This window comes from Euwallacea fornicatus, chromosome 7 (assembly GCF_040115645.1).
Source record: "Euwallacea fornicatus isolate EFF26 chromosome 7, ASM4011564v1, whole genome shotgun sequence".
Taxonomy (NCBI): domain Eukaryota; kingdom Metazoa; phylum Arthropoda; class Insecta; order Coleoptera; family Curculionidae; genus Euwallacea; species Euwallacea fornicatus.
The window spans coordinates 3127797-3155116 of NC_089547.1; the positions used below are offsets into that span (position 1 = coordinate 3127797).

Consider the following 27320-nt stretch of genomic DNA (forward strand, 5'->3'; position numbering starts at 1 on the left):
TAAGCGGAATTTAAACGTAATGATCTTAGAGCAGGGTGTTGCTGTATGGAATATCGCGTACGAAATTTACTATCTTAGATCCTTGACCACCAAATGTTTATTGCGATTCAGTTTTCTAACGAATATATTTATGTTGAAAATAAGAACTTCGATGAAAGGCTATAAAGCAAAACGAATGTTGATATCATCCTTCTCCGCACACACTGAGTACATACATTCTGAACTCTCCCATTACAGTCTAAGTCACATTGACGCTGTTAGTTGTCAATTCATATTTACAATTTTGTACTTGCAGAGCTGATATAAAAATAAAGATATGCTAAGAGAAAGTTCTTAACATTTTGATTGATAAAATTCGTTAAAAGTAAATTAACACGCAACAAATATTTCCTACATAGTGTAAGTTCATAAGGTAATACAGGAATAACATAAATTTTCATTTTTTACCAAAAAAATGAGTGATGAATTACAGAACTATCAGCTGCAGCTACAACAAGTTGAAGCTGCATTGCTTACAGATCCCCACAATGAGGAACTGAAAAAGCTTAAAATCGACTTGGAAGAAGTAATAGATCTTACATTAGACCTAAAAAACAAAGCCGAAGAAGCGGCTAATTTGCCAGAATATACTGAACCTGTGGGAATAGTTGAAGATGATGAGATTACAAGATCTCTACTTGCAGTGGAAGAGTTTGTTGCTAGAAACAGGGCGAAGAAGATGTGGAGATTGGGAGATGTGTGCATGGCCAAATGGAGTGAAAATGGACAATATTATGAAGCCAAAATTGATGCAATTCAATCGGACGGCCAAGTGAATGTCACATTTGAAGCATATAAAAACAGAGGTGTAACTACACTTGGAGAGTTAAAGGAGTTCACTATGCAGAAACGGGCAACAGATACAGACAGATTTAAAAAGAACAAAATTAACAAGGAATATTTGAAAAAGAAGAAATTGAAGAAACAGATGAGATTTAAAGAAATGGAAGAGGAGCGAGAGCAGGACAAAAAGAAGTGGCTGGCATTTGCAAATAAAGCTGTTAAAACCAAAAAGAGTGGGTTGAACACAAAGAGTATCTTTGCATCCCCTGAGAGTGTTAATGGTAGAGTAGGCATTGGTACTTGTGGGATCAGTGGAAAACCCATGACAGAATTTTCAACTGCTGAGAAGTGGAGAAAAGGACAGTAAAGGGACTGATAGAGACAGTAATGTGTTTCGATTTTAATTAATAATTTGCTTAGCACGTTCTTAATCTTTGTAAAAAGTAATATGAAATATAGTGTATTTACTTTAATTTGATATTTTGTTTTTGCTTTTCTTTTAATTGGTACTTAAATTATTTCCTTCTTTATGACTATTGGTTTTCTATGTTCAGTATTAAATGGATACCTTATAGATAGGCACAAAGATTGCAATTTTCTATTAGAAATTTTGATTTAATACTAATTATCTATATAATTATCATGAATGAACTTAGGCAAATTTTAATTAAAAACATTGATTCATATTCTACATTCTCTTCATTTAAGTTTGTATATCTCTGTCTCTTCTAGAGTATGGTGTCCTTGTAAATTGGAAAGAGATAAACAGTATCCGATCTGATTTATAACATAACCTTAATTATCTATTCTCATATACAATTTTTTTTTAGTCTGATAGTGATTTCAATTTTTAAATACACATAACAACGTTTGGAATTAGTAATATCTAAAATAATGTTTAGAAAGTTTTCAATAAACATGTGGAAAAATTTACTAAGTCCTTCCAATGTAAACAACATTTTAAAAGTAGCCCCAACATTCAGGGGGATACTTAAAAAGTATGTCTCATTTTATAGACATGAACCCTGTTCTAAACCGTAATCCCGATTTTTCGTAGTACTACTCGCAAATACTGGAAAACTCCACATCCGCGTCTCATTTCTACATCTAACATCAATTCAATGTTTGTTCAAACACAAGAAACCCCAAACCCAAATAGTTTAAAGTTCTTACCAGGTGTTAAAGTCCTCGAAAATGGACAAACAATAGATTTCCCAAAAGCACAGGATGCCTATTGCTCTCCTTTAGCAAAGTTGCTATTCCGAATTGATGGAGTGAAAAGTGTTTTCTTAGGACCTGATTTTATTACAATTACAAAAGCAGACGAAGAAGTTGAGTGGAAAATAATTAAGCCGGAAATTTTTGCTACTGTTATGGATTTTTTCGCCTCAAATTTGCCTGTTCTTAATGAAGCAAAGCCCAATTCTGATACTCGTAAGTTAGAATTGATGTTTTGTTAAAATTATGGGATATAAGAAGTATAAATGTAGGGAAAAAAAGAGGTGGGTATATGACATTAAAACCATCCTAAGTGGAACATTTTGTACATTTATAAATTATTATTTATTATATATTTTGTTGTGTGTGTTAAATCGATAGTTATTTTGCATGTATATTTACATTATAACTTTAACACCTGGTTCATGTGAAATTTCAGATAAATAGAAATACTTTCATTTCATCCTTCACTATACTAAATTCATCTCATAAGTTTTCTTAAGTGTAAGTGTTCGTAAATCGATTTTCAAATTTGAAAAACCTGCGTGTTGTTAAAACAATATCTAGGTTCAATTTCCCACATCATTACCTCATATTTCAGAAATCAATGATGGTGATGATGAGACTGTGCAGATGATAAAAGAATTACTAGATACGCGAATACGTCCCACAGTTCAGGAAGATGGAGGTAAGCAAGCTGTAGTTTCATGTCACTGCTTCATTATTCTATGCAGTTGGTTGTTTAATGTAACTCCAAAGGTGTCGCACTTTTCTAAATTTCATTGCGTTTATTTGAAATGTTTGAGTCACTATTTATCATCAATTAATATGAAACTGAAATTCTCCATTCGTTTTTTCTAGGAGATATCATTTTTATGGGCTATGAGGATGGAGTAGTAAAACTAAAAATGCAAGGGTCATGTTCAAGCTGTCCGAGCTCGGTTGTAACATTGAAAAACGGCGTGCAAAACATGCTACAATTTTATATACCTGAAGTGGTAGCTGTGGAACAGGTGAATGATGCCTCAGATGATTTATCTGAGAAGGTTTTCGAGGAAATTGACTCGAAAATTAAGCAAAAGACTGGAGAAACTTAGGAGTTTAATTGAAATCTTTTCATTAGATAAATTAAAATGTGTCTCTAGATAAAGCAACATGTGTTTACATGAAAATATCGATCCTTCATGGCCTCTCTAAAGTAATTTGCTGTATATATACTTTGATTTAAATGAAATGCGTTGATTTCATGAAAACCTCTTATTACTGCAAATTTATGTAACTATAGGTTAAATGAAAATGAACAGGAACAAGAACTTTTCGTATCGTTAGATCTGTTCTTTAAATATTTATCAAGGCATACTTTATGCAGGGGATTTTCGATCTTCAAAGCAGGATCCAAATCTGGCAGTGCATCTTCAATTCTCCAGAACAGTGCCTTAATATTATACCCACATTTTGTACTACTTTCTATGAAAATAATATCCAGTGCTCTTGCCAATTTCTCGGCCTTTTCTGTGGGCACTTCTCGCGTGTTCTCTAAATCAATCTTCCGACCGAAAAGTTAGCAGAACTTCTAATATAATCACTAGTTCTTACCTTATTCCTAACTAGAACTAAAATCACTTGATTCTCTCTTTCCTTGCGCGCACATATTCAATCTATCGAGAGGTCAGTTCAAACGAGTTGAAATTTGTTATGTCGTAGGTCACTGCTGCAACGTGCGAGTCTTTTATGTATGAAGGTATTAACGATCTAAATCTCTTCTGCTCGGCTATATCTCAAAACTGAAGGCGGACAGTTTTATTTTGCAAATGGTTTTTCACAGGAAATCGATGCCAATGGTGGCTTGGTACTAGGCGTCGAAGTTGTCGTACATGAAGCCAATAATCATGGAGGTCTTGCCAGTACTCTGCTCCTCCAAGAAAACTAGTTTATAATTTTTTAATTCCTGGCAATGGGCTCTTTTCGCACGAATTTCTCATTTTAAAATTGAAGGAAATGTTGAGGTTTGACGTTTGATCTCAGCCATTACTGTCAAATAGTTTGTATCGTCATTTGTTTAAGGATGAATTTGCCATGTAAGTTCTTAGTGATGGTTCCTTTTAGGGCTGATGCCTCAAAATTCTGGTATTTTTAGCCAGAAAGAAATATCCATTGGAATGTAGAAACAAAAATGGAGACTTTGGCAGTTTCGGGGTTCCCATTGAAATTATTTTCCGGGCAATGTTGCCAGTAGGATATCTTGAGGTTAATGCGAATTTCCTCGTTTATCTTCTATTTTCATGACTCAATTTTTTAAAGTTGCAAATATATATCCGCACTATGTATTTCAGTTTTTATAATGTCTCATTACAGTAAACTCACCAAGGTTGCTGGTGATAAATATTTAAAATTCACACAGTTGCCACGTATTTTCTTCAATCATTTTCTACGTACAAATACACACCCCCAAACTGGTTACCGATCGGAGGTGACAAACAACGCAAGATGAGAAAATATTACATCACCTAAATAAATAGCAGTCACGCAATAAATGTCCGCATTTAATGTTTGTTGATATCACAGATACGCATCTCGCATAAGTAACTTCGACGCAAAACGCAAAAATACGGTAAGAACGCACAGAAAGTATGATAACGACCACCTTGGAATGGTCGATTTTCCGTCAAATTGGCATCGTGGCCGGAAATTATGCGCATATCGTCGGTTTAAAAAATAACACCGCGAAAACCGTGTGTGTAGTATCGTATTTTGAGTGCGGCTGATAAGCTGGAATTAGGTCGCTCTCTATAATATAAACCTTTGAGGTTCCTAATTTTGCTGGTCAGTCAAATTGCAATAGAAGACATGTCAGTATCATCAATGCCAAGGCAAACTAAAAGTACAGAGGCCATCCCTATCAAGAGGGTTCTAGTGAATGATCCCTCTGAGATGCCGAGTTGCTACTCTGAGACTCCTGGAGGAACTACGTTTTCGACTACCCCAGGAGGTAAGAGTTGTTTTTTTTTATCCCAAAAAACCGAAATCCACATTTTTTTACCAATACTACTTTACTTTTACCTACTTACTAAGAGCGTAGTTGCCGTGGAAACAGTTAAATGCCACGAAAATCATTTAAAGTATTGGCCCTTAAAGCAAAAAAAAATTATAACTTAGATGGGAATGTTTCCATAGAAACGTTTAAATAAACTCTAACATTTAATCAATTCTTTGGTTTCTATATAGAGATTATCCTCCATATACCCCTGAGTGTGCAGCGACTTACAAGGTCTTGGGTGCAAATTAACGAAGACAAGTTAGTTCACTGGGGATCAAAAGTTTTTGTTTTTCTGTCTTTGATTTTTTACGCTTTTCCGTGGATATTACTTTTCCGATAGTTATCAGCGCTTCAGTAATTTAACCCTTACAGTGTCGTAAATTGTTAGTGGAATTCTGCGCCAGACACAACAAAAATCTAAAAAAATATCAATCGCGATAAACATAAGTTTTATCAACATGTGAGTGCACGACGTTAAATTCGAATCCTCCAAATTTCAATGAGGCCATTGCTTCTGTTAACGCTAAAATAGCGATTTATTTAACCAGTTAGGAAATATATGCTTAAAGTGAGACTATAAGTGAGACCCTGCGGAAGGAGAAAAGCAAGGCCCTGCAATGACGCAATGAGCTATAAAACTGTATTTCCTAACGAATTTGATATATACAGTTATTTTTTTTTGTTGCTATATGACAAAGAAATCGTAAGTAATTGGCACGAGTTTCAGCACTGCGCCATGCATCTCTAGACCATTGGTGTTATTGGTTCCATTCGAAACTAGAGTTATGAAAGGTCGCACTTGCTTTCTTTCTATAACGAGTTACGAAATGGAACCCATTTAATCGTCAGGTTCCGTTGAAAAACTGTCAGCTTCTATGTCAGAAAAACCAATATTATTAATCGGAATTTTTAATGCTGCTATATAACATAAAAATAAATTAAATTCAAGAGCAGTCAACGTACATTAATCGATTAAACGATTAGTGTTCTGCGTCTTTATCTGCAAATACTTGACCTAGAATGGACATCGGGGATAACGACATTAATTAGAAACTTTCGGGTTTTTGTACTTTTAGATATCATAACAATAATAAAATCTGAAGTATCTCCCCCAGCAATACATCAAATTGTATAGGGAAAAATTAATTGGTTTCATTAAAATATGTCCCCAGTTTGGAAACGTGGCTTTGAGGTATTCAAAGCTATTTGATAGGAGAAACCAATACACCGGCGTTGATGTTTTTCCTGCAATCACGAAATTAGCATATATTCGATTCGCAGTTAATTTCAACTTAAGAGTATTTCTACAGTTTGGGAAGAATTTATTGATACGAAGGCACTTTGTGAAGATCAAGGAGAAAATGTTCTTTATTTTTTGTTTAGTCCCCCAAATTTATACAAAATATAGTAGTTATAGTACATATGTTTTAGACACTTAAAGGAAAACATTTATCCACATTATAGTACAAAATCGCGCTATTTACAGACGTCACCATTTGATTTATATGGAAAACAATCCCAATAATAAATCTGTCATCTATTTTTCCAATACACATGTTCCTTTGTTGCTTGTTAGGTAATAGTTAGAATGTTTTCCATATTTCAGGGTCGTTAAAGCAAATAAACCACTGATAATAACTTTTGTTTACTATCTTTCCTTAGAAGTATATGTCCTCTTTATTACTCATCAAAACACAATACGTCGCATTTTTGCCATTGCGTTACCAGGACAAACAACGAAATTCTAATTATCATCTGACTCACTTGAATTCAGAATAAAGCAAAACTTAAAAATCTATAGAGTCTAATGACAAGGGAAAATTTAATTTCAGAGGCGAAGAATGAATATCGATACGAGACATTTCTTTTCTGAGAAGTGCTCAATCACTAGTTTCTTGTTGCTGTAGTCTGGTATATGAAACTCACAGGTGCCTAGTAAGCAACAAGGGTCGAACCAGGCATTTTATAATAGTCTCAATTTACGAATAATGTAAACATTATTATTGCATTTTCCCCTAGTAAACACCAACGTAATGTCCTACATGTGCCAAAATACATAAAAATAAACGTCGCAGGAGATTTGTTTACTAATAAATTCGCAAAGATTTAACTTTGTTTTGTAATAGTTATCAGGTGGTTTTTTAATTGTCTAATTTCTATTTTTGGCTCATAAATGGTCGGTAAAATTAGTACTTAGGCTGTTAAGGAAATTTATCTAATGGTTATCGACGAATTTGTAACTCAAATAAAACTGCAAATAGTTCCTTCAGATTTTGCAAGAGGAAATTATCTTCGAAAGAGTCTGAAATCGAAATTGTTAAATATAAATAAAATACTCTTTCATGATTATTGTAAAATTGCAGATAAGTAAAATAACCTCGTAACACTAAAAATGGTTTTGTGTATGTCTGGTTATCTACGTAACTGCAAAGAAGCAATGAAGAAGTATTATATATACGAGGACGGACTAATAAGCGGGGCCATTATATCAATTTTCTTTTTCTTAATATGAAGGTACTTAAAATTTTCTCATCTGTTAAATTTTTTTGGCTGAAACCACTTGCGGCACTTAATTATTTCACAAATAGTTATTGTCAAATTTTGTCTTTAATAAAATTACTCATAGAACATTCCTCGTAACTTGAGAATAAACTTTAATATTTATAATATTAAAACCTAATTTAATCCAGGAGCGTAGCGAAAAATTAGTTGTTATCTTCAAAGACGGGAAAGCTATCGTCACAATTGGATCTTTCTAAACCTTCTTTAGGTTATAATATTTAAATGTTTACATTTTCTTTTAGGTACCAAGATTTTCTACGAAAAAAGGTTCTTGCTGAACCTACGTAATTCGCCGATCTCTCAAACCCCTCCCACCAATGATATCCCTGAAAACTTAATTAAAGGTTCCAGCAGTCCTCCAAAGAAGAATAACAACACCCATCACTACAACTATTCTAGGAAGCAGAGCCTGACAAATAAGAGCAGAAGGAATAGTAATGCAAGGAAGAATAGTATTAAAGAGGAAGACCAATTTCATATAGAGCTGTAAATTGTTGATAGAACAACTATGCTGTAAATTTTACCACCAAGATAATTGCCATTGAAACCAGGAACTCATTGAACTAATTTTATCTTTAATTATAGTTCATACGTGAAAATGATCATTTTTCGAACTTTAATTAATGTTTATGTACCCCTTTATCTTTTTAAAGTCTTGATAATTTGTTGGGTGTGTAGGCTCATTTAGTATTATTTGTTATGCAAAATAATTACAAAAATGTATTATATACGAAAGTGTTCATGTTCATACAACCGATTTAGTAATTGAATTGTTAAGGCTGTTGTGAATATTTTGTAAGTGTTTCTCTTGTTTACGATTTATATTAAATTGTGCTAATTAATTCTTTCGCATTGTTAATTATCCTTTGATACGTCGGTTGGGGGCCAAATTGGTTTGCCGCTTCTCCGCGTACTGTAAACATGCAAAGGGACCTTTTTGGTAAGCCAAATTGTGATTTACGGGACCATTATGTGGTGCCCTGGTGTAAAGAGAAACAACTTACTCGTAAAGCTGGAAGAGGTTCAGAGATTCGCGTGCGTTGAAATTTGTAAAACCGTGAGAATAGCTCCCACTAAAGTACTAGAATTGCTCTTAGGCTTCTCAAGCTGATCAAACAAGTGGTGATTCGTGCAGTATGTAATTTTAGGTAGAAAAGAAAAATGTTTAGACAGAAAGAGATAGAATTTAGAATTAATAGTTAGAATTGAATAGTGGTACCGAGTGTGAGTGTATGTTATTCTTTTCCCTACACATGAATGTTTTTTTAAAATCAATTGACCCCTATGCTTTTCGTAAGTCCACTAACTGACTTAAATCGTCAACTTTGCATGTAGAAATATCAAATAAACCAAAATACTCCAGAAATTCTACATATGTACCTATACATAATATAGGGTTTAATTAATTAGCCTATCAACTTATTCAATATGCTAATATTCATATATACTTACAAGTTATTGTGCTTGTAAACACTATGTTTTTTCGTTCCGCTTTTTTTTTTATTAGTGTAGTGTTATTACACTAATGAACTCTGATGGAGTATTCGGATCCACGATTTTTAACAAACAAGTCTAAGAAGCGATCAGGATATGATGTTTTAGACGTTTGTTTGTTTGACGTTTCATTATTTGAAGTTTTATGTCTGGGTTAATGTCCCTGTTGTTTTGCCTTGCTGATTGTGTAAATAAAGTAAACTTGTAAATGCATTTTTTGTCACATTCTTTGAAGTAGAGGTGCTGTATTGTACTGATTTATTAGCGCAAGATGAAAATATAGAACGATAGATAATTTTTTATCAAGATTCTCGTAATTCAATTCAGCTGATACGTGGTTTTAATGGAGGTTGAAGATGATAGTAATAGTGGAGAGGTAGGTTTTTTCTCGTTTTTTTTTTTGTATTTAATACGATGTCCCATATACTCCTAAAACTTGAGGTATGTTCATCTGTGTGGGTTAGCAAAACTGTATAATCTACATCAACATTCTAAAGTATATTATTATGACCTGAGCATTAAGTTTGAACCTAAGGCCTTCAGTGCTTGGGAATCTAAGAGATGAGGGTCATAAGTACTTCACACCTGCAGTGTATATATGATTTTTTGCCACTCATAGTTTTTTTGAGAATTCCGAAATTTAAGTGTGATTTTAGACTTTTTGACTGATTATTAATTTCATTTATCTTCTTTATATTAAAGCAGTTTCCATAAAGTAAACCTCAAGTTCACATTCATCAGAGAATGAGCTGGATGAAATGAAAGAAAATCTAACTAGGTGTTGCCGTTTACGTTAAAAGACACCTGATGAAAAGGGTGCAAAGATATGGAGTTCATTTTATGCACGATTTCTTATAAAGCATCCATACACCATTTATTTTATGAACAGAAACTACATGGAATAAAATCAGACTTTTGATGAGAATATTCTATTCAAATTGTTTTTTGCGGTATTATATTTCTTTTTGCTTTTCTCAGATGGAGTCAAAGCCACTGTCAACGCTTGATACTGCCTTAAACGAGCTTGGAATGTTATCCTCCAGTACCAATTCTAGAAAAGAGTATTTGACTGAAATTAGAACACAAAACTATTTAAATATGCTCACAATGAACACCAGATACGTTAGCAGTGTTTCTATAGGGTTTAGAGTGAGACCTACCGTTCCTCATGTTAGATATAAACCTTATCAAATGCCTCCAAAAGAGCGGCACAGGTAAACAAATGTTTTCTTGGATGTTCAACAAAAGTTTGTTTGCTCTTTTTTTTTAGGACTCGATCGGAAAATAACGATGTCGAGACGGCTTCAAATATAGCCCAAAAACTAGTTGAAGACTGTATATCTGAGTCTATAGTTGAGATTTCACAGCTGAAAAAAGCAAAGTCGCTGGAAAGCGTCGTGGCCGAAGGCGGCGAGAACAGGGACTTGAAAAAGATTCATTTCGGCAGCCATAGTGACTTAGAACAGGTTTCAGATGCTGTTCAAAAACTCAACGTACGAGAATGAAAGTTATAGTTTTTAAGTAGGATGTACTTACATAAATGTGATGTAATTTTTGTTTGTATTATAATTTATAGTAGGTAATTGAATGGTACATATTAATTTTTATTGTGATTTGTATAATAAAGATCATTGGTCTTTAATTTGTGGTTTATTTGACTCCCAAAAGCACAGGTGAATTGCCAAACTTTGGGGCATTCAACGCTTAGAAGTTAAACTTCTCTATTCCATTAAAGAATCTATGCAGTTCCTTATCTATCTATAAGTTTGTGGACTTTATATCCTCGAATTGCTTTATCAAACTATTACTTTTAGTAATGTGCACTATTACTTTAAGTTCACGCTGTTATGGATAAGTAATTGGATTATTGGGCAACAGTTACTTTGATTTTTATGTAGGACGAACGAAACCAATATATTTCACTTTCGTATGGTTCAAGGATAAAGAAATACTTATTAACGTAAGACTGATAACAGCTCATTAAGTATATTTAATTTGAAGTTCCATTTGAATACAAACTTCAACATCCAGTACCTCAAAGACAATTAAAGTGGTGCTATTATAAATGTATTCATCCAGCATACTGTGCATTTAAATGTAAAGATAATTATTTCGCTTCAGCTTAAATAGATCGGAGGTATTATTATTGGATTGGTTATTTTATTTTTAACAAGCTATAGAAATTCTAAGTGCCATGTTTGAAAAGTCATTGTAGGTTGTATGTATAAAAATGTACCATTTACTAATATTTAATCCAAGAATCTACTTGGCAAGTGCAGCATCTACTGATCTGAACAACAAACCATTTACCGCAGTTTACTAGTTACTAACTTAACTGCAGTAAATGCGTCTTTGGTGTAGTAGATTACTCTACACGCAAAGTAGATATACCATGCGCTATAAAAAACCTCGGTCAAGTAGGCTTTGGAATTACTTGACACCGAGTCCGTATGTCTTTGATACGTTCTACGCGATATCGAACAAACAAATGAAGCTAACTTCCCTTAAATGCAATTCCGTTTACCTTTATTATTTGCTGTATTTTATTAACGTTCGCCTTTTTCATGGCACCGCGGACTTGCGTGAAGGTTAGTTAAAGTTTTCCAAATGCTAAAAATGATATTACATTCAGACAAAAAGCCTTTATGCTTGAGTTTTACTTTCGGAATGGATAGTTCAGTAACAGAAAATGGGCCTTTCAAATTAAAACTTGTCTCTTCAGCATTTGTTGTAAATAGGGTAGATAAATAAATATTTGAATTATTTATGTTTCATTTGTTCTTGACCATTAGGAAACGTTAACCTTCGGTGTGCATAGCTATATTTTTGTGAAAACTGTATTGTGGGGGGTGCTATGACCCCATAATGAAATATCAAAAAGGAATAAAAATAAATATTGTTTTGGTATTGTCAATATTTTTATGTTTTAACCGATGAATAATATTAAATTTATTTCGCTATACATGTTTTATAACAGTTGGCACACATAATTACTGAATGAGTTTTGCAAATATTTTTTGCAAGCGTTTTGAACGCTGATCTGACATCTTCACATTTTTGCTTCGGCGATCAATATCATGACGTTTTCGTGTTCTTTTTTGAGGCTGAATCCTAGGTTTTTGTGAGATTGAAGGTTCAACATCACAACGTCATACATATACTAAGTCGTAGCGCAGATAATAGTTTGAGCTTTTCTGCGCGACGTGAAATGTGAGCTTTGACTAAAACTTCACCCATTTCTCTAATAAAGAACCTTCTTACGTACTTTTACCTTTGAAATAACTTAACTTTACGTAATAAATAACTCGTTAATAGTTATTATATTTGTTATAAGCTAAAAAATTGCCATTAACCAACTTCTTGTGGTTCTCTGTACATTATAAGTAGTACATAATTTATCTAAAGTATTGATGCCTCCTTTTGTCATATTCTAAAACGAAATTTTATCAGGTTTATTTTTTAAGTTGAAATCTATGGTAATTGCACGATCATGAAATGTGCAATACAGAGTGCCCCACGAATATAGGCCTCTATCCATATCTTGAAAACTATGACTAAGAAAAAGTTGAAGGAGAGGTAATCTATTGAAGTGAAAATATAATTTCTGGTTATACTGGAAATGGTATTTTAATGAAATTTTTTTAAATTAATAGATCACTTTGATACCCGAATTTCAACTTTTTCCTAATCATATTTATCCATATTCGTCATATTTATGGGGCACCTTGTATATCATCACACCTTTTAACTATTTTGGAACATACGAAACAAGTTTGTTATTTTCTCGGAAGCGTTTTAAAGTCGTTTAAGGCAAGATATTTTTGTTTAGTAAAAATTCAGGAAGAATTGGTACTAAAATTTAACAGCGGTGAGTATTGAATAAAAAATGCTGATGATTATAGGCGTATCATAGGGGTATATTACAAAACAAATAAACCTATACAGGATGTTGCATCGTAAGACAAACCATAGAAAAACCCACGTAAATTTCAATGCTATCTAATATTATCTTTCCTGTTCGGATAAAGTTGAAATTGTATTAGATCTTTTTGAAGGTGCTTTTATGAGGGCCTTGCATATAAAATATGAAAAATTTGTCTATGCATCTTTTTCGACATGTTTTGAAAAATGCTTTTCTAGTATCTGGAAATTTGTAATACTGTCCTGATATTTTCCTCATTAAAATTGAAACTTAGGTTAGGTTCATGTTCGAAATTACGTAGAACATATCAAAGACATACGGGCTCGGTGTCAAATAATTGTAAAACCTACTTGCTCGGATTTTTTTTAACGTACGGTAGTGCTGTAAAGATTAGCGAATAATTTTTTTTGCATATCACATAATTTTTCGCATTTCTCCTAGTTAATAACTTTTCAATAATCATTCATCGATGCTTTACCTTATCGTCGACCTTACATAGTAGAGTATGTTGGCTTATGTTTTTCAATAACGGGCTTAAGGGAGTATGTTTTATGCAGGAAATTTTATTGGATTGCACAAGAAAATGGGAACATTTTAGTACTCATTTGTCTATACAGACTTCAGTATTGATAAATTGATAATTATTTACTTTAAAAAAAGTCCACTTCTTAATTCTATTAGGTAAGAATTTCAAAAACTGGAACAACTCGGTATTACATTAATGTGAAATGACCCGCTTAAGACTATTATTATACTGTCTTTAATTTTTAAAATCGTATTTTTGAAAAATTTTTTGATTTCTTATTAGCGATAATACCGTAGCACACACAAATTATTTTTCAATGAAATTTGAAGGGAAAGGTGATATATCTAATACGAATTTTGTACCTCATTAGATAAATAATGTCTACGAAAACGTTCAGATATGCCTGCGTTAAAAACTGCTGACTGCTCAGACAAAGTCTTAGACAGATAGTACACAGTCTAAGACAAATAGACAAATATTTAAAATATTGTAAGACGTGGAACTGAGCAGTTTATATGCAAGAAATTTGCGTTAGTACGATTTTGTCTTATATTGCGCCAGCACATGCACACTCTCACCGTTTGTTATGTTACTAAATTCGATCGTTCATATCAATCAATAAGAGAAATATTTACAATTCTCAGCATTTCATCAGTTAGGATAAACGGCACCAACGCTCACATCCAAAATTAGTGTGGTGCCCAACTGAATGGATGAGTGCGATTTGAAGGTGACGCTCACTTAGTATGACGACTCTAATACTTTTAAAGATATTTAATTTTGAGCTTGGATTAAACAGAGTGTGAGCGTCGCTATGGTGCGAAACTGAGTTCACTGTTAAAATAATTACAGTATTACCAGCTTTCACAACCTTGCAATATCAAATTACGTTTAATAATTGTAATGGGTGCATTATTCCACCTATTTATTGACACGAAATCAGCCTAAATATAGCCGCCATTAGCTGTTTTTTTTCGGCGGACTTAGTTTCACTAGTATCCAAGTAAAAAGTAAATTCTCTCTCTTCATCACGATGTCGTATTTCAAGCTATTCAGGCCGTCCTTATCGAACAATTTTTGACCCTTCCTCAAGACATCATATCTGAAACAAACAGGTATTAATAGTGTTCAAATTATTACAATATACTTACCTATTGGGATTGGGAGCGTCCTTTTTGTGTGTCAACATGGTATACCTGGCTATGGTAATAGGGTATCTTGAGATATAAAGATGATGGAACCTAATTCTATTAGACATATCATCATCCTCTCCGCCCCAACCCCAAAAGGAGTTCGAGAACCCATTGAGTAACTTGAAATGCTCAGTTGTGATTGCAGAAACTCCTCCAAAAATTGCTGGATAAGGCAACCTGAAATATTTTAAAATCACAACATAATTTATAAGTTAGCTTCTTATTACTTGTATTTAAGCATATCAACGGCTACACTCATATGCCTCGGTTGCAGAGGACACGAATATAAATTTCTATCGTCCTCAGGCAATAGATCTACGTCATGGAAGATGAAACAATCGAAATTTCTGATTTCTAAAGCTTCTTTGAATCCTATGTTCATGAGCATTGCCCTAAAATTCGATTTAAGACCAATGGTTATATAGTATAGGGGATCCATTTCTGGAGCTCAACCATAGAGATCTTAAAAATCACGAAATGGGTTAAATTGGTGCAACATGACGTCATTTGAGGTTCGAGAATATGCCGTTTTAAAATTTGAAAAATTCCAATGACTTTCGTATCTTATTTTTTTCTCAGTTTATGTGGCGAGGAAATTCAATATCACTCACACTTCATCATTACAACTTTTCTTCTACAACGTAGCGATGCCATATTGGAAATTCGACGTTTCGATTTTCAATCACCATTATCGACTGTTCTTTTTTATGGACGCCATCTTGGATTTTCCCACGTTTGAATTCAATTTTTTTTGTGATTACAACGATGTATCTCATTTCGGGGTTTAGTCTTGCAGTTTGGTGAAACTATCTGGGTTGCGGATGGTTGAACCCCGGAAATAGGCTCCCTGTGTGTCGCTTGGAACCGCACCTGTTGAACGGTCCATCTCCTTCCTGCTCTACAACGAATATGGTGTAGTCTAAGTGTTGTCTTTTTAAGAAAGGATGCATGTGTTGCAAAAATAGCAGCAAATGTTCTCCGCGGTATCGAAATGGTACTACTACAGCCACTTTTTTCTCTACTGTGCAATTCGAGGGAGACCAATGTCCGCCGGGCTGAAGCCACGAAAATCTACTTTCCAAAGTTTTTACAGAAGGCACGGGGTATTTTCGTATCGGCACTCGACCATCTAGAACAATTATGACAAGCTTATGCGTATATAAAATAATTGAATCGATCGTCACTTGGATATATGACGCAATTACGGCTACCAATTAGAGATAGCTAAAATTCATGATGTCGCTGAAACTTACATAAATATTGTGATATGTCTGGACATAAAGGCTTAACCATATTCAGAGCTTCAGCCCTAATGCCTTCTTCATCTTGTAGTTTAGATCCGTTACCGTTAATATTTTCTTTAATAGTTGTCGTTGTAACAAACAAACCGGATATATTGTACGTTGAAGTTATATTCTCAATAAAGAACGGAGGAACTGTCACTATGTAATTTAAATTTGAAATCTCTAGAGAAAAATTGTTCATCTTAGAGTAAAGAATTGGGTTCAGTGGGTGTGAATGCGGATTTGTGAGCAGTGATGTGGCGTTTTTAGCCGAGTTTTTGAATAACAACGCCTTAAGAAGAGGTCCATAGTTCATCTCAGACTTGTCTGGGTATTGAAAGGGCCTAAAAAGAAACAGAAGTTATTCATATTGGACCTTTCCATGGGATGGTGGTGTGTTAAGCGCTAAGATAAATACCCATAGAGCTCGACATTTTAAAAGGTCAAAAGCGAAGAAAATATGGATCGCTATTGTTTACACAGCAAATAAATAATAAATGTCGAACTTTACCCTTATTTTGCAACGTTTGTATGGAAGGTTGTGACTTGCATCTTTACGATTCGAGGTTTGCATAAGCTTTATCGATTTAATCAGAATCGACACAGAAAGTATGGGTTGGAGCGGGGTAATGTTTTTTTAAAATTTACAGGGTGTTGCAAAAAAGTTGAGCTAAACTTAAGGAGGTTATAGGGGACATTGTGGTGAACAAATTTTGCATACTCATAGTTAAAAATTAGCCGTTCTGGCTCTAGGATCGTTTTTGTTCAAAAATGTAATGCTGGCTCGTTTACACCAAAAAACTTATTTTTTAGTGTAATTTTTGTTAAAGATCGCCTAAAAATAATAATAAAGGGCCAAAATGACGACTCCCCAACCTGGTTATATATTAGGTTGTTCAATTGAAACTCATCCTTGGTCAAATTCAGCTTTTGTTTTGGCACCCAAAAACTATTGTTGATGGAATTTAAAAAATACAGAGTGAATATTAATGCAAATCTATACAACGAAACTCTGAAAAAGCTTCATTAAGCAATAAGACGAAAACGTTCAGGAAAACTTTGCAATGATGCCATTTTGTTTCACAACGCGGTGACTCATGTTTCAAACGTAGTGAAAAAAAAATTCAAAGAACAAAATGGAAGGGTTTTAGAACATTTACCCTACAGTCCAGATTTATCGCCTTGTGATTTTCATATTTTTGGCCCACTGAGAAAAAAGGTATTGCAAGGTAGACGCTTTGAATCGGATGCTTAAATGTAAAATGCCTTTCTCCAACCAGCAGTCACGAGAATTTTGCAAGAAAGGTATAAATCGGTTGTTGAAGCAGTGGGATATGTGTCCTAATTGCAGAGGTGGTTATCTGTAAATTAATTTCCCAACTAATTTTTTATGGATCAAAGATGGATTTCAATTGAACATGCCATGTACGTTCCTTCTTTGAATCATTGAATTGCGCTCCCGTCGTAAGTTATGTCCAACAGTTTCTCTTGAGTGGCTACAGGAGTGTCATATATCAACAATTTTATGTGATCCCACAGAAAAATATCCAACGGGCTTAAATCGAGACTTCGTGTTGACCACCTGATCGGTTTGTTTCTTCCTATAAAACGCTCATAAAAAAGTTAGTTCGGACTATCCTGCACAGTTCGGGCAAAATATATAGTTGTATCGTCATATTGTCCCGTATAGCCACAGGAACGTATATGATTCCAGACCGAACTAGGCTAAGAATTTGTTTATAACAAATTATATTCTGCTCGTGATAGTGATTTCACCTGCATTTACCCTGCACTTTATCCTTCAATAAATTAACTCAGATTTAACTTTGGGAAAAGTGAACGTATTTAAGCTAATTTTCTATAAATTAGAAAACTGCTTGGTAAACCAGCATTAGTATGAGTTATTATAGACATTACCAGCGAGCTGGTGTCTCACGCCAGGCTCTTGGCAATATTGATGGGGAATGGTACTAGAGGCGCCGTATTTTGTGCGCTAGAAAAATACTTAAAGATTGGAAATACGCTAGAAAAGCAAACTAATATTAAAATAACTGCTAAAAAATTAATTGCCCCTGTTAACCCTAATACTTTTTATAGCGTACACAAATTCGTCGATACCACTTACAAATTGATGGTGGTTAGATAGTTTAGTAAGCAAACGACACGGGAATAATCGTTTCAGGCAGTACTTAGGAAGAGAAAGCAGATAAAGCTGAGTGAGGAAAACTAAATGGTAAAATAGAGAGAAAAACAGTGAAAACGTAGACGAAAATAAACCGTTCTTGGCAGTCCTCCAAGGACCCATGTGTAAGGAAATATTCCTTATGTCAAAATGAGAAAAAAGCTTCTGTAAGCAGGTTCCCAGAAGAACATCTTTTCTGAAATACGGGGTGTTAAAAAAAAACATTCTAGTTTCTTCGAAAGAGTTCGATGTATATCTGGACTCGCTTCATTTTTGCAGTAAAGGGTGCCGAAGGGAAAAATCCGTTTTGTGTTAATTTTTTAAAAAAGCTTTAATAAATATTTTCGTCGTTTAATAACAAGACTCTGGCGTACTTTTTATATGTAAATTAGACTTCCTCTATATACTTCAGGGGCGTGCCCACGCGCCAGATTTGTGGAAATTTTAGACAAACGCAGTAACGTCCGCCAGTTCTTTGCAGTTTTCATACTTACATGCTGCAAATTGAGCGAGTAAAACGGAATTCTTCAATTTCTTGATTTCTTTCGCGAATGTCTACGATTTTGAGATTCAGATGAAATTTCAAAATCCTGTAGATACCGTGATGAAATTAATGCTACTAAAAAAAATTAAAATGAATGGCAGTATCACTTTAAAATCGAGATTTTTTAAAAATTACTATCTCCAACGAAGATAAATGAATCTAATCGGGCTCTGAGTGACTCCTGAATTCTTTAGAAAACACGAGGGTTAATTTTTTAACACCTTGTATTTCGGGAATTTAGCGATTATATGTTTATAAAAACCTTTTTTCTTATTTTAATCGACCTTTTTAAAGTTTTTATTTTTACGAAACGCATTGTATATAAGTAGGTGCTAATGTTCTTCCAGGAGGATATTACGTTCAGGAGAGTTGTTCCTTTCCTTACTACAGTATTTTGCTTGGATTGTTCAATTATTGCACATGTAGATTAAAGTTACTCCTTATGCGATTCTCTATTTTCAGTAAAGCTTGTAATGCGCGATAATGCGGTGAAAAAACAAATATGAATTCGATTTATCTTTGTCAACAGTATTTCCAGTAAAACGGCCACTTTAAAGCCAGCCCTTCTCCTTTTATACCTTTTAACCACTTGGGGGGTTGGCTACGTGGGTAGTACAAAAACCTGGATAACTACATAATCACATAGTTGTTTGGTAAACTATTATGAGAACTCGTTACATTACACGCGAACTTACGTGGATGCATTAAGAAATCCATTCCCAGTGTCGGACACATTGCTGAACAGGTATTCCAGAATGACGAAAACCAAAATTAGAATAAAGAGCCCTTTGTAGGGCGTACTTTGCAGGAGGCAAGGGGGCATAGCCCTCCTACATATTTTGCCCCAGCATTTGCGCTGCTTTTTCTGCTTTCAACAGCAAGGATTTCGTCTGCAAGGAAAACGATATTTTAATATTATTTATGTACTAAAATCGTTACTTTTACTAGTAGTAGTGGTCATTGATCTTTAGGTCTTTCTTTCTTTGAAGATATTTATAAGTACATTTATACATAATAAATTGGATTATTTAGCTTATCGATGAAACTCTTGGAATAGGATTACGTTGGGAAATTGAAAGAGGGAATGTTTTGCGGGTCTGGTTATGTACAGAGGGTGTAGCACGATCAAGTTATGAGGGTTCTTTTCCATTTTTCCTGGATTTGCACCAATCTTATTGCATTACAAAATATAAAATAAACTGGAATTTGTGGCAAAATAAAGAAGTATTTTGAACGGGAAAAAATGAAAATTTCGGTTAAGAAACCCTCTGCGCCCACTTTTTTATTAATGCGAAAAACCACAAAAACGCTCCTATGGTTTGTTTATAAAAAATTGGAGGTTTCCACTGGTTATCGGTGGTGGGTGTGTTAGTGCTTAGTAAATTAGCATCATGCGTGCATTACCTGCACGCATGTAAAAGAGACGTGAGTTTTTAGCCGTTCGTTAAACGCAAAAATTAAAAGCTATTCAAACTTGTCTGTAATATTATTGTGAAATTTTATTGCACAGAATCATTGAACAACATCCAACTACAAAAGCTTCTTTACAACGCTTTATCTGCCAGACCGTATCGATTGGACGCGTTTAAAGCAAATTAGCACTTCAAGAACTAATTGCCTTACAACTGTTAGTCCGGACTGCTCTAACATCCTGGGAAATTGAGAATTTTATTGAGTTTAATACAATTCTCAAGCGCAATTAATTAAATCAAAAGCAAATCAAATTACGTTGTAAATGGAACAATATAGGAAATCGTTCAGTTGGAAATTACCCAAATACCATCAGTACTTACTAAAGCAGATCCGATTTATATAAGTACTTAGTTATCGTTGGAATGTGTGATTACTGCATCATCCAGGTAATAATGCTACAATACAATCACCATTTGCCTCAAAGCGATTTCTAAGATGATCGTGATTAAAACTAGAGAAACTTGTTGGATAGATACTAATTTCAATATGATTCCTGTAAAATTGTGCAACATGAAGCCCCGTCGCCATTACGATTTTTGAAGAAAAGCAAAATGAAAGCAATGAAAAAACAAAATGAACAACGCAAAAACAATATCGCCCATGAGAACAGAAAATGTCAATGGTAAGAGGTTATCTCTATGGGTACAACGTCTTTCATATTTAAATCTCTTGAATTGAATTTAAATTAGTTTTTTGCTTCCAACAAACCTATCGCTACTGATCAATAAGTAATCGTCACGTCGAAGTCGAACTGCATACAAACCCAGACTTAAAGGGTCTTAATGCCCTACCTTTTCCTTAGGAAACTTTTCTCTTCTCATGGAAATATTATGCTATAAAAGAATTTCCCGCAAAAGCTTTAGATATGCCAATTAGCTTTCACGCTCATATTCGAAAATTGTATGCTTGTTAGGGTTTCCAAGTTAAAGTGCCCTTAACACGAAATGGCTCTCATAGAAAACAGAACACATTCAATTATGCAAAGTCGTCCTTATTCGCCTTATTATTTCTTTTTTCGCCTTGAACTTTCCGGAATGGCAAAATGCTGGAAAAGTGCCTTAAATTATTGATGTGTAAAAATTCTGTTTTATCCAGGGATCTTGCTGGACTTGCTTGTTGCTTATTTTAAGTAAAAAGAAATTTGAATTGAGAAAAACTGAAAGATAATTTGGGCCAAGAAGGCAGATTTTCCATCGATTTGTTTTGATCCAATGATGGAAAACTCGTGAATTTGTCTTTGAAAGATAAATTATGGCAAAATAATCTTATTGTGACGAACACCTTTGGAACATTATAGGTACACAAATATAACAACATATCTAAGATCCAATATATCAAAACCTTGATAGCCTTACCCACCGTATAATATAAACGCTGAAATCGAAGTAGTGAATTATTTATCCCCCGGCGTTTTATCGAAATTATCCTCTTTTAAAGCTAACACGATTATGACGTATTGGCCTTAAGGGCTTCCCATTCTTCTCAGTTCTCATCTCAAATCTCCACCGTTGGACCATCCATTTAGAGTTTATTTTTTCTTAATAAAAAGCTCTGGAGAGTGATCCGAATTTCCAAAAAAAGTATAGAAAATTGTATGTAGAAATCTATTTTATAACTAGATTTTTCAACAAATAAAAATATACTATACAGGATGTTATATTAAAAAAAAATCAATGTTCCACTAATCGAAGGGAGAACCAACTTGTGAAATTAACAACAAATTAATAATTTTACTCTAAATGAGCATTAGAAAATGGTACTTTTCTACCAATTTACTTACCTTCTCCCTCCACCCGTTTTGGAAATCGCAGAGCTGCAGGGACGTAAATAAGACATTGAGTATAGAAAATGAAAAATTAATCATTTCTGGATTGCAGAATCTTTTAGCTTTCAATTTATTTTAAAATATTTACTATTCTGCACAATACAGCTTGATGGATTATTTATCTACTTCCTTATTCTAATATTTTCAATACGGAACTGATCGCGTGCCAGATTTATTTCGCTATTCCACCCTTGCCACCCTAATGAGCTTCTGATTAATTATGTGAACCAAAGTAGCCTATTTGATAGAGGTACCTCTGCTTCTAATATGTGTAAAATTCTGATATCCTGTTTAAACAATTAAATCGAGTTTATCATTAAGAATCGGAATGGGATCATTTTAATAATTATTTGCATAATTCTTACTACGGCGTCAAGGAATTTGCAAGCAAATTTGTAGTGTTTATTGCTGGTAATCTCTGACAGGGGTAAAAGAGAAGAAAACGCACTCTTTTCTATAGGAAAATCGCAGACGTTTCTGGTTTCTCTCTTATTTGAGAACATAGAGCAAAATTATTTGTTGAGCCCGTTCCTGGTCTCGGCCCTGCCTCAGGCTATTTTAATCTATAGCGGACATTAATTATACAAGGTGTTCGATATGCATTTGCACCAACGAACTTTACACGAGTTTACCTTCAACTCGTTTTATTGATCAATTTTTCATGTAATTTTTGATAGTAAACGGAATTCGGGGGGTAAAGTCGTGTCAAATCAGTTGGTGCAACAATCTCCTACGACGTCTAAATATTTTCAGATGTGATAGTCCTGATTTTACGCGGAAAATTGCATATGAAGGTGTCTAACATGTTTGTACTGAGATTATGAAATAAGTGCTATTTTCAGGTTTTCTAAAAATTTTTGATCCATAGTTACTGAAAAAGTTCTAAAAATAGCTATTAAAAAAGAAGTAAATTTAATTGGTGTGTGTACGAAATTCCAATTTTATATCCCGAAAACCGAATAAACTTTTCACAGTATTAGTTTTTTACAAAAACCGTTAATGTATTGCGGCAGGAATAAGTATTTGTACAGGAAACGTCGCTAGATTTTTTAAATTATTTAAATTTTTATTCTTGCAGCAATGCAGTGATTGAAAGTAGAACTTACGCATAGGAAGATACTCGGGAGCATTCGACATTTTTTTCATTTTAGATGTCAAGGGTAAGTAATATTCGAAAGAAAGATGGCGTTATATTGCGAAATGTCACTTTGTTGGCACAAGTGACAACCGCAAAAATGTCTAAAATCTCACTCAATTTCCGTAATATGTGTAATAACTGTATTATTTTAAATTTATTTTGTGGCATAAATCCAACTTAAGATAGATTTTACTTCATCCTCCAAGAACACTATATTAAATTTATATTAATATCAACCAACAGACAAATATCAATTAATCACAAGCCGCCATCTTTGTTTAACGATGGCTTCTCAAGTATGATTAATGTCTCGCTTTTACTTATATTGAGAGGCACTAGTTAAGTATTAATCAGAGTACCTACATAATTTTCCCATTTTATGTAAGTCAAAGTTTAAAGATTCTTCAATAAGTACTCATTTTTTCTAAATTACTTGTAAAAATATGTAGGCACCTGGTTTCTATCTCTTAAATGATGGAAAAAATGCAAATAACTAAATCATTTAAAATGTCTAATTTCCATGACACTTGCAGGGCGTGGAAGCTTAAACCTCTGTTTTAACTTTATTTATTTACGAAAAACTAAAATTTTTGATCTGGAGTTGTACCCGGAACTTCTTTAAGTCGTGCTTTGGTGGAAAACTTCAAGAAATGTATAGATAACTTCCATGTATTGTAATATGATAAAGAATATATGGTTGTGGGTAGTTCCATCAATTATCAAAATAATCCAACATGCAGATTAATTTTATGTTTAATAAGTTACTTTAGAAAAAAAAGAAATTTCATTCTTTGGCGCTCCATGTTTAGAAATAAGACGTTTGCGAGAATGTTATTATTAAAATGTTTTTTTCTTCAGTTATTTAGGGGTATCGAGCCACTGTAACGTGATCATATTACCCCGGTATACACTTTTGACACCATAAATTTACATAAACCCTCGGACAGCATGTGTGCTAAGATTATGTAAATACATATATGAATAGATTCGATTATGTGAAAAATTAGTAGTTACAAGTTTGAAATTCTTCAGAGCATTTTTTGTATAAAAATGTCCTTTTCTTGCTTCTGAAACATTGCGCTGCAATATTCGTTCTGAAGCTCTTTTTTCTTTAAGTCTTATTTTTCAGGGAGAGCATTCTAATCTCATAATCTTTTTCAGCACTAGAAATAGCCGTAAAAGTTCTTCTCGGAGAATAATTTTTATTGTCTTTATAGGATTTTTTCCGTTTACTCCTTGGTATGTGAAAGGGTTGCAAGTCAAAAATAAAAATCGAAAATTCAGTTCTCGTCGAATATCCCCGAAAATTATTGATATTTTTTTAATTTTAAAGCCCGCATATTTTTGAACTCCAAAATGTGCAGTTTTTTCTTATTTAATAAAACCCGTATCTTTTATGATTGCCGCGATCCTCATGGTTGAGCTCCAGAAACGAATACCTTATATATTTGGAAATATTTATTCAAGTTGTGGACATAATTGGAAGATACTTCTGAGACAACGACAAATAGAAACGTCAATAATTACTTTAAAGCTCTATTCTGCAACAAGTTGCCCTCAAAGCATTTACGACCGAGAAATAAAAAATGACTAATGTGAAAAACCTATTATGATGTTGACGAACATCAGAGAGTCAACGCATTTCCTTTGATTTAAAATCGTATTCACTGGCACACAAAGAGAGAAAATTGAGCACATAAAGTGAAAATGGTGCAATAGAAAATGTATTTTTTATTCCGTGGGGTGTGTTTGCATAATGAAATTGCTGCCTTCACTTCGCAACTTTTCTCCCCTTTTTACTAAATCTGGAAACGTCGCATATTAGTTCCTATCGTGTATCGATTTTCAATACCGATCAGCTGTACCCTTTACAAAGGGCAAGTAGTACGACATCACTTCATAAATGATTCAGTCGAAGGTTAGTGCGTCGATGAGATGGACGTGCGTAATGCGCGCTTCATTAATAATCCAGAAAACCGGGTTTTCTTTTGTTTTAAAGACTTGTGAGTTACGCCGTTAGTGTATACATGACTTATTAAGTGAAAATGGACGGTTTTTAACGGGTTTAATTATCATTTTGTGAGTGAGAGTGGATGTTGCTGACGTAATTCTGACTCATCCTTTTGGTGCTCGAGGGTAAATTTGGGTTGTTGTTTCTCGCGGGTTACAATTAAGTTTTGTCAGATCAATGGCAACGACGTAACTAGAATTTTGGATGAAAATCGAAATTATTTTGTAATTTTAGCTCTTCTGGAAGAAACTTGACCGAAGAGGATTATTGTAACTTGAGCGGTTTTGAAAATCCATTTTTTTGTGCTTTAGGTCTCCATCATGTACACTTCTATTTGAAGTCGAAATTAATTCGAAACTCTAATTGTTTTGAAGATTTTTTTATCAACAATTAATATTGAATTTTTTAGGAATGATTTTTTTTCTTACTTCAGGTCTCAACTGTGTACGCTTCTCTTTCAAGTCGAAATTAATTCGAAACTCTAATTATTTTGAAGTTTTTTTTTATCAACAATTAATATTGAATTTTTTAGGAATGATTTTTTTTCTTATTTCAGGTCCCAACTGTATACGCCACTCCTTCAAGTCGAAATTAATTCGAAACTCTAATTGTTTTGAAGATTTTCAAATTTTTTTCCAGGTATTAAAATTCACTTTGTTGTTTTTGCATGCCATTTTGTGTGCTCAATTCTCTGGTTTTGAACTGCCATTTCTTCTGCTAAATTATTATCATATTTACATCAATTTATATTTTATTTTATATATATATAATTATGTATTTAAAACGTCCCTCAATTGGTGAGTTATTTAAAGTGGAAAATTGATTAAAAAGCTTCCATATTATTTTCAAGATTTGAAGACGAGAATTTTTGCCATTTTATTCTTCTGTGTTCTGTAGGGTGCGATAAGGCAAATTAATATTTGAAAAAAATCAAATATTGGAAACTGTAAATTCAGCATCAAATAATGGGTAAGAAAGTTTCTCAAATTTAAAAAACTCACCTAATATCAAATACAGTTCGGCCGACGATCATCCATTGCAAGGGAAATTGCATTCAATCTACCGGAAACTCATTAACCTAGTTTCCATATTCCTGCAAAAACACTCGGAATAATACATGTATCGGATAGCCAGGAGCCTGCAGCCTACAACCCCGACAACGGAGATAGAACTATATTTTCTTGAATGATTTTTCGGTACTGTACGCCACGCGTCGCAGCATGGCCTGTGCGCTTCTGCAGATCTCATTGGCCAAAATCCTGCCGCGATGAGGAGTAGGTGGACAAATTCGTAACGATCCGCGTTTCGACATACGTCCTGCTGGAAACTGGGATGGAAACTGTTGTAGAATGAAGCTTCTCCGGGAAATGCATCCTGTCTTGACCCTGGACGAGTCTAATGAAAGTTGTATTAGCCGGGCCTCCCGGGTCGGCACACATTCCCCAGGATGCATCAAGCATGTACTGTTTGTGTATTCTGGAATATCGATTCGGAATACACAACGGGTTTTAAAATGTATGAAGAACATTTAATCCGAAATTACTAGGTGGAAAGCTTCAAATTTTTCTCTTATTAAAACAACCAGAAGTAAATGAGTAAAATGAGTCTGACCTCTTTCTGTTTATTTTCCTTAAAGTTTCGAAATAACTTTGTTTCCCTTACTATTTTATTATGGTTTGTTCGAATTCAACGTAAAAACCAGCTACCTCCATAAAATTGCTTCACACATAGTGCATCCAAGGTAAGGATGTCCACCCCGCGGGTCTCATAATCAGTAATAAACATTGTTTATATTAAATGGGAGAAAAGCTGTCTTTTACTCGCTCGTAGTCATTTTATAACATACATAATCAATCATAAAATGCAAAAAAAAGAAAAGCATACATATGAAAATGCTCCAATTGAGCGATTAAAGGCAGCAGGAAGTAGCTTGTCTTGTTTGTCTTGTAAAGCAACGAGAGTTGAGAATGGTCCAGTTGTGACAATTGTCTTTCCATCTTGTTTGAATTTGTTGGTCTTTCAGTTATTCTTGTCGTGTGTGCATTTGCATGGTAATTCATGGGGTGTTTGTAAGTATTGTTTAGTTATTT

The 27320-nt window shown here is 33.9% G+C and overlaps 5 protein-coding genes and 1 pseudogene across 6 annotated transcripts; 4 read left to right on the plus strand and 2 right to left on the minus strand.

Annotated features, from left to right (window-relative positions):
- The first annotated feature begins 269 nt into the window (after positions 1 to 269).
- Spf30 (Splicing factor 30) lies at positions 270 to 1300 on the plus strand. The gene has a single exon (XM_066284426.1). It carries the CDS (start codon positions 455 to 457, stop codon positions 1187 to 1189), a length of 735 nt encoding a protein of 244 aa, XP_066140523.1. The 5' UTR covers positions 270 to 454; the 3' UTR covers positions 1190 to 1300.
- Positions 1301 to 1603: 303 nt separating this feature from the next.
- Positions 1604 to 4595, minus strand: LOC136340378 (ras-related protein Rab6-like; annotated as a pseudogene).
- On the plus strand, positions 1619 to 3274 carry LOC136340373 (NFU1 iron-sulfur cluster scaffold homolog, mitochondrial-like). The gene is made up of 4 exons (XM_066284421.1): positions 1619 to 1820; positions 1880 to 2256; positions 2642 to 2728; positions 2902 to 3274. The coding sequence occupies exons 1-4, from the start codon at positions 1717 to 1719 to the stop codon at positions 3135 to 3137; spliced, it is 804 nt and encodes a 267-aa protein (XP_066140518.1). The 5' UTR covers positions 1619 to 1716; the 3' UTR covers positions 3138 to 3274.
- Positions 4596 to 4734: 139 nt separating the features above from the next.
- Thor (eukaryotic translation initiation factor 4E binding protein thor) lies at positions 4735 to 8481 on the plus strand. The gene is made up of 2 exons (XM_066284433.1): positions 4735 to 5029; positions 7882 to 8481. The coding sequence occupies exons 1-2, from the start codon at positions 4888 to 4890 to the stop codon at positions 8127 to 8129; spliced, it is 390 nt and encodes a 129-aa protein (XP_066140530.1). The 5' UTR covers positions 4735 to 4887; the 3' UTR covers positions 8130 to 8481.
- Positions 8482 to 9271: 790 nt separating this feature from the next.
- On the plus strand, positions 9272 to 10775 carry LOC136340381 (uncharacterized). Its single transcript, XM_066284430.1, has 3 exons — positions 9272 to 9509; positions 10112 to 10347; positions 10404 to 10775. Exons 1-3 carry the CDS (start codon positions 9477 to 9479, stop codon positions 10636 to 10638), a joined length of 504 nt encoding a protein of 167 aa, XP_066140527.1. The 5' UTR covers positions 9272 to 9476; the 3' UTR covers positions 10639 to 10775.
- A 2254-nt stretch (positions 10776 to 13029) lies between these two features.
- Positions 13030 to 26417, minus strand: beta4GalNAcTA (beta1,4-N-acetylgalactosaminyltransferase A). 2 transcript variants are annotated; one of them, XM_066284359.1, is made up of 7 exons: positions 26232 to 26417; positions 19479 to 19673; positions 16028 to 16401; positions 15645 to 15903; positions 15002 to 15166; positions 14733 to 14951; positions 13030 to 14683 (listed from the first exon to the last, which is right to left on the minus strand). In XM_066284359.1, exons 2-7 carry the CDS (start codon positions 19604 to 19606, stop codon positions 14542 to 14544), a joined length of 1287 nt encoding a protein of 428 aa, XP_066140456.1. In that variant the 5' UTR covers positions 19607 to 19673; positions 26232 to 26417; the 3' UTR covers positions 13030 to 14541. The 2 variants fall into 2 exon arrangements, with proteins under 2 accessions (XP_066140456.1, XP_066140459.1); XM_066284362.1 differs by lacking the exons at positions 19479 to 19673; positions 26232 to 26417 and adding an exon at positions 17218 to 17606.
- Between the last annotated feature and the right edge of the window lie 903 nt (positions 26418 to 27320).